Here is a 7261-nt window from a genome sequence, read left to right as displayed (position 1 = left end):
AGCGGCCTCTCTCTGCCCCCCACCACTTAGAAGACCCTGCTCATTCAGGTCTCATTGGCCATGCCTCCACCCCCTCCCTTACCAGCGATTCATTTGCATACTCTTATTTCCACCCTCCCGGAATTATTTACATATTTTAAACCCCACCCACTCCTCACCCTAATTCGCTAACTCTTACTGCCCTGGGAGTATGCACCCTCGGAATTCCCCAAACTCTTTTTCTCGCCCAAGCCCCTTTTCCTTGTCTGGGACCAGGGTGTAGGAGACTTGTCTTCCGACCGGAGGAAAGGGCCCCGGGTATTGAAAACCGGCAAAGATAGTTTGAGGGAGTTGTCGTCCAGAGCTCATTCTTCCCCAAACGCCTAGAAGCTCGCCAGGCTTGGGGCTAGGCACTGTCTCCACTTGCGCCTGAAGCAAAGGTGCCTTGGACCTGGGCTGGGAGAGCATTTAAACTGACCCCAACCCATTAATCTCTTTGCTCATTCTCTTTCGTCGTGTCTTTCTGGACACAACTCAAGGGTCAGCAATTTGGGCTTAAAGAGGCAGCCTCTCAGGGTTTGTTATGGTAAAGAGAAGTCTGTAGCCTCTACCTCCCCGCCCCACCCCCCAGTCTCTTTAGAGGGGAACTGAAGGCAATGTCTGGAATACATTCAGAAGTTCTTTAGAAGCTCTTTAGAAGCACGGTTATTCATTCCATCTCCTTGTCCTGCAACTGGTTGCTAACTCATTCTCTTTTCCTCAGCCCGATCACTTCTAAGAATTATCTTCCAGCCCTTCCAGTGCCATATAGCCTCCAGGATGGCCATCTCCACTAACTCAGAAAGGTGGCGAACATCACAGTTGGAGAAATCCTCGGAGCCCGAGCGTCCTCTGTACGGAAGGAGCTAGAGCGTGTGGAGATAGGGGCGTCTAGAGCTGCATCTAGGCCCAGACAGCAGCCCTGGTGGAAGAACCGGAAGGGCACCTGACTCCCGAGTCTGGGGGAAAGAAAACCCAGCCCTGGGCATGGCTGGCAGAGCATGTTTCCTTCCCCCGGAAGGAAAGTACTTGATTCCCGCTACAGGATATGAAGCCACAGGTGAAAAACTGGGGGCCTTTTAGCTGGAGAGTTGCCCCTCCGCCTCCACGTCCCTCATCCCCGGAAATGTGCGGCCTAGCCCGCCCACGCACCTTTTCTCCGCCCCCTCGAGCTTGGAGTTTCCCGAACTGCCGGGGGAGGCAGGGATTGAAGGGAGGGGGTTCATTTGCTTGCCTCTGCTGACCTCCCCCCCCCAAGGTGCCTAGCACTAGAACCGACAAAAACCAGCGATGGAAATCACCCGCGTCTCCGCCTTAGAAACTAAAGGAGGGGGGCCAGCACTAAAATCTCAGGAATCCTTCTGACTTCCCCCCTCCCCCGCTCCATTCCCAGCCCTACTTCTCTGCACAAGAATATGTGGGGGCGACCAGCAGGGTTCCTTGAGCAAGGCTGAAATGGATGGAGGGCTCGAAACAGAGCTCTTCCCTTCCCCCCGCCACCAACACTCCCAAAGGCAAAGGGAAGGTGGCTGAGAAACTGGGAGCACCACAGGAAGCCTGTTACCGGAGGGGGAGGGGGGAAGACTCCAGATGCTATCCGGTAGAGCTCAGGGGAGGGGGCGGAAGTGAAGAATGAGGTATGAGAGGAAAGAGGCTCCCTCACCCTCCTGCCCTGCTCTTCCTGCTCTTGGGTCACCAAAGGGGCCGGCTTTACCACGCACAACGAGGGCGGGCCGAGACCAGATAGGATCCCCGAGTGCAGACCTAGACTTAGATCGGTTTTGGCAATTCGCCAACTACCCCGGCTGTCTCCTTCCTCCCCACCCCCCTTCCCACCGCTACCTAAGCTCAACCCCACCTGCGGTGGTGCTGGCGGTGCGGGCGCCGCCCCTGGCCTCCCACAGATGGAGCTGAGGGCAGTGAAGGAAAGCTAACTAGCTGACCTTGGGGTCCAGTCTCCTATATAACCCCTCCCCCCCCCGTATTGAGCTTCAGCTCCACAGGGAGTCCAGAGCCAAAGGAGAGGTTGAAATATGGCTTTCCTTTCCCCCCTCCCCCCGGCCAGAGTTTTACCCTGAGGCAGGCTGAGCCCTACATTCTGTAGTGAAGTCTGTTTGCAGTTAGTTATAATTGTCTAAATCTGACCTCTGGCCTTCTTCTCCTGACTTTAAGCAGTCCCTTAGAGGCCCCATTTCAAGCAGCCAAATACCCAGGGAAACTATTTCACTGTAACTTAAGGGAGATGCTGAAGCACACTTTAGAACTCAGATCATCCTAAAGGGAAAAAAAGGGAATTCCAGGAAAGGGAGTGGAGAGTAGTGAATACATGTGTGGGAACCGCCAGGGCTTCAGACTACAGGCTCCCGTCACCCCCCAGGGTAAGTAGCCCGGTCCTCTCCCTCCCTCTTGGTAATCCTGCCCAACCAGTTCCTCAGGGCAAGCAGCCAGGAGAGCTATGTGAGTGAGCCCCACTACCTGCTCCCATTAACTCTCCCTCCCCAGGGAGAGCAAAGAACAAGGCCCGCAAACAGGAGCTTGAATTGAAAAGATCTTTTTATTTTCAGTTTGGCAATATTACAAAAAAAAAACCCTAAGGCTGGTTTAAACAACGACAAAAAAAATTCAAGCAAACCTTGTTCAAGGAAAGAGGAGATTAACAGAAGATGTTTGTAGGAAGACGGTTTAATTGCTTAATATAAAGAAATAGGAGAGACCTAAACTGAGTATCAAGGATCTTGTGACAAGACTCACTGCTCTGGACCTCAATTTTATCGGGTGTAAAACCAATGGATTGGGAGTAATCAACAAGCATGTTTTTCGATGCCACCCCAGGACCTCAAAAAGAAAACCGAACAATTACTGGTTTGGGGTTTCCTTTATGTTTTATAAACTCCCAACACCTATAGAAACAGGAACTAGGAACTATAGTTATGTGGGAATGGTGACATCCTTTTCAATTCAAGATATATATATATATATATTTCTAGTACTTCTCTCTTCTTCTTCTCCCCCCCCACCATCTTTCCCCACCTTCTTCCAGTGACTCAAACCTAGATGACCAGTCTAATCTGTGGCTGAGATGGACAAGGGAATGGAATTCCAAACCCCTATTTCCTGACCATCACTAATGAGGAATCTAGCTAGGAACCACTTCCCTTTCTAGGTTAAATGACTCATAAAACCCTAACAACTCCACACCCACACTTCACTCATCCAACAGAGCCACTCAACACCCTGAAGAGCAGTCCCACCACTCCCTCCCAACTCACCACCCAAGACTCACACTGAGTTCACAAGACAGCAAACAGGAAGTTCCCTGAGCCCATGATGTCAGTATGATCATATGAACAAGTGTGTCATTGTAGGGGTGGCTGAATTTTTTTTTGAAGGGAAAAAAGGAGGCCAGTGAAACTCATGAAACACCAGTGAGTTTTATACAAAAAGCTTTAATGGGACAGAAGTACCGCCCCCAATTTTAAAAAGTTTAAACCCTGAGAAAGGAGCTTCTACCCAGCCTTCCCCACCTCACCTCCCACCCCAGCAAATGCCCTCAAGACCCAGCACTTGCTGCTGCCACCACCGCTTCCACTGGGCGGCCAAGAACAAGCATTAAGTTAGGGAAGAGGAAATAACAAGTCACGTCAATAGCACCATCATATATGTCGCTTTCCAATAGAAAGGTCTGAGGCAGGTCACTTAAAGGCAAGACCACCAGCGTCTCCACGAGTCTCTGAAGTCTGGATGCTTGGCTGGCTTCACTGGCATCCATAAAGTCTGATGCCACGGTCCCTTCCGCCCCAGCCTGGAGGGTGACTACCGAGGTCAGAAAAAGCGTCCCATCTTCTCCTCTCGGACCAGTCTCTTAGCAGCATTATGGAGCAAATTCTCCAGATCAGCAGCTTCTCTCTCGTCCTCCCCACCACCACTCCCCTCTGCCACCAAAGCCGTCACCAGCGCCTGGGGAAGGACAGGAGCGAGGTCAGTCTTCCTCTCCGGGAGGTGGACGACCAAAGCCTAAGGCCCCAGGTCGCTCGGGGCTGGACAGCGGCCTCGACACAACTCGGGCCAGCTAAAGCTACGGGCACAGTCCGGAGTTCAGGGCTCACGTTAGAAAGCCACGACTGTCCGCACCAAGATGTTTATCATGTGGTCTGCCTGGCGGCAACCAGGCTGGAGTTCACACGAGGGAGGCGGGGCAGTGGGCTTTGGCGGCCCCGCGGTGTTACTCAGAATGCCGGAGAAGCGCTTCTGTAAAACTCGGGCCAGACTAGGGAAGGGGCCCTCCTCCACCTGCGACTGCCGCCTCTCCAGGTCTTCAGCCTCAACCTCAGTCTTCCCTTCAGTCGGCGCCGTCTCTTCCTCCAACCTTGCTTTCTTGCTGGGGACCAGCCCGGCTTCCCCACCCTGGCCCAAGCTACTGCTCCGCCGCTTGCGATTGGGTTTCATCGAGCGCTGAGACAGAGTAGCATTGCGCACCGGAGGCAAGCAGCTGCAGGCGGGCGCCGGCTCGTTCTCCCTAGCTTCCTGAGTTTCCATGGGCTCTGGGGCCGGGATCGCCTCTTCAGACACTTGCAAAGAGGCATCTTCGGCTTCAGCTACGGTCATGGGCTGGGGCAGGTTCGGGGCGGGAGCCAGGGCCGCGGCCGGGAAGGGCGATAGCTCTGCCTCGTCTGTTTCTACCTTGGCGGAGAGGTAGAGCTCCCTGGCGCTCCGCATGACCAGCGATAGCTGAAGGCTCCGGTGCAACCTCAAGCCGCCGCGCTGCATGCGTGAATGGTACATCTTCCACACTGACATGGTCATAATACGCTGCGCTTCCTTCTGTGCTTCCATGCCGGGACCCAGGCGCAGCAACGGAAGAAAGAGATAGGAGGGTAGATTAGTGGGCGGGCTGGGGGGATGACCGTTGGGCAAAGCCCAGTAACAGATGTGAGCAGCAAGAGGGATTTCGCCCTTTTCTTCGCTTGCTCTCACCCCCGATTCCCTGTGACGCCCACCTCAAACTGGAGATAGATTTTTCTTTAAGTTGCCGAAAGGGTCGAAACCGTGTACACAAATGAGGCAAACCCGGCCCGAGACCGAGCTCTTTATACTTCTAGTTGCGTCACTGAGGAGCCGCTCCACCCAATCAGAAAGCCGCATCCCGGCTTTTCGACCCGCCACCAGAGGCCCTTTAAAGCCACAGGACGGAAATGCCGGACCTAATTCAAAGCCCCAAGGAGAGTGGGGGAGGGGAAGAAGGCTGGAAGAGCCTGGACTGGACAGAGTTGGGGTGGGGAGAAACTCCTCTCACCCTTCCCCTAGGAATTTTCTTCTTCCAGAAGTTGGGCGCATATTGTTCCCGAGCTCGGTGTGAAACTGGGGGGAGGGAAAGAGCCCCTCAAGCGCGTGGTGCGAGATATCTCGAGTCAACCTTGCAGTCAACGGCTCAGAGACAGGCCGCGCGAATGAAGGCACGATAATGTCACCACTTCCAGCTCGTACCTTGGTGCCGTAGTGGGGCCGAGACAAGCTCCCCCCTATCACCTTGCAAAAGTGATCAGTGTTTGTCAAAGCATCTGGAGGAGCCTGGGGTCTTTCTCACAAAACTAGCAATTCCGCAAAGCCACCAAAGCTCGCTTCGAGGCTGGGGGGAAAAGAGGAGAAAGGGGGCAGAGAACTAGTTACAAATATTAAAAGTGATATATCACAGATTCACTCCTGCTTCCCATGCCCGTGCAGCTCCGTGATTCTGCTTTCCCAAAAGGAAAGAGGGTGCGAGTAACTTGTGGAAAAAGTAAGGAGTTTCAACCATAGCCCCGACTTCCCTAAGTCTGGTCCCTTTAAGAGAAGGCCCCGCCTCTTGTGAGGCTTTGGTGCATTCCCGCCACTAGTTTTCGTTTCCATGACTATATTAGGTAACCGTGACGTCCGGCGGCCCAGGGACCGTTCGCTGGGTGCCTGCGCTGCTTCCTCTTGCCCAAATAAGGGCAGAGGCCCGGAATCTTAGGGTCAGTGAATGGGAAGCCTCCTTCCGGAACTCCAATCCTGGGCCTCGGAGCGGACCATCCTCCAGGAGGAAGGAAGGTTATTTAGGAAGGATCGGATTTAGAGCTGGAACTTACAGATCCTTTTACAGATAGGAAAACTGAAGACTGGGGAAGGAAATTGTTCGAAGTTGTTGTAACTAGCAAGAGTTAGGGGTTCCGTACCCACTTTCTCTGCGTTTGGTTTTCATTTCGCTCCAGACTCCACGCGGGACTCTGGATCTTCTTCCACCGCGCCCCCACGTGGGTAACTTACCCCACCCCTTTCAAGCTTTTTTTTTAATGCATTATCTCTCTCCATTAGAATATAAATTCCTTGAAGGTTCGGATTATCTTTCTCCTCGTGTTTGTTCTCCTTGTGTTTGTATTCCTTGTAGACCCCAGATGCCTGTTTGTAAATGTTTAATAAATGCTTGTTGACTTGACTGGTGTTCTGATATCTCTCGCGGTCGTTCTCCTGGAGATTGCTCTCCACTTTTCTTGGAAGTGACTGCCCCTGCATTCTGGCCCTGCCAACCCTTCCTCTCCCCCTGTCCCTTTGTAATCTTTCCTCCACTCTACCTTCCTAAAGTAGGTGTTCGGCTCGAGGCCCGTGAGAAGTTGGTGGTCTCACCCCCGCCCCTTCCTCTCTTCCCGCCTTCCCTCCGAAGCCCGGGGCTGGTTTCCATCACCACCTCTGCCACCCTCTTGTACTGTGGTACCTGACCCGTGGACGCGGCGCAAAAGGGAGTCGCTTAGGCTGCCCGTTGGTCTATAAATCTCCAAATCCATTTCCTTTCAAACCTCTGCAGCTCAGGAAGATGGCTCGTGGCCACGGGTCAACGAGATGAGTGGAGGAACTAGAGCCCGCCATGTACGGAGGGGAGCGGAGAGCTGGTACGTGTAGTAATAGGTGGTACCAGTGCTTCCCGAGGATTTGAGGGTTAGGAGCGATTTGGCAAAGATTGGGGTACGGGAAGGATGTGATGCAGAACTAAAAAGCTCCATACTCTGCCCTCTTGATTTCTGGAGCTCGCTGGCAGGAAGACAGGAAGGAACTCCTTAATCTGGGCTTCTTTGCTTAGCACACTCCCAGCCCTGGGAATATAATATACCTTGTTTGTACGTTTCTTGAGGGCAGGGACCGGCTTTTGAATTTCTTTGTATCCTCAGCCTTTAGCATGGTGCCTGGAACGTAGTGGGCACTTAATCAATGCTTCTTCACCTGATCTGACAGG

General features: G+C 53.2%; 1 protein-coding gene across 1 annotated transcript; it reads right to left on the bottom strand.

Annotated features, from left to right (window-relative positions):
• Positions 1-2553: 2553 nt before the first annotated feature.
• Positions 2554-5111, bottom strand: IER2 (immediate early response 2). Its single transcript, XM_020995152.2, has one exon. It carries the CDS (start codon positions 4849-4851, stop codon positions 4126-4128), a length of 726 nt encoding a protein of 241 aa, XP_020850811.1. The 5' UTR covers positions 4852-5111; the 3' UTR covers positions 2554-4125.
• Positions 5112-7261: the final 2150 nt, after the last annotated feature.

Source organism: Phascolarctos cinereus, unplaced genomic scaffold (assembly GCF_003287225.1).
Source record: "Phascolarctos cinereus isolate Bilbo 61053 unplaced genomic scaffold, phaCin_HiC Scaffold_4;HRSCAF=312, whole genome shotgun sequence".
Lineage (NCBI taxonomy): Eukaryota > Metazoa > Chordata > Mammalia > Diprotodontia > Phascolarctidae > Phascolarctos > Phascolarctos cinereus.
The sequence above is the reverse complement of the archived record's forward strand: the minus strand, read 5'-3'. Positions and strand labels throughout refer to the sequence as shown.

What these genes read in the sequence shown, in the direction of transcription:
- IER2 (XM_020995152.2), bottom strand. Translation starts at nt 4,851, where the DNA reads ATGGAAGCACAGAAGGAAGCGCAGCGTATTATGACCATGTCAGTGTGG.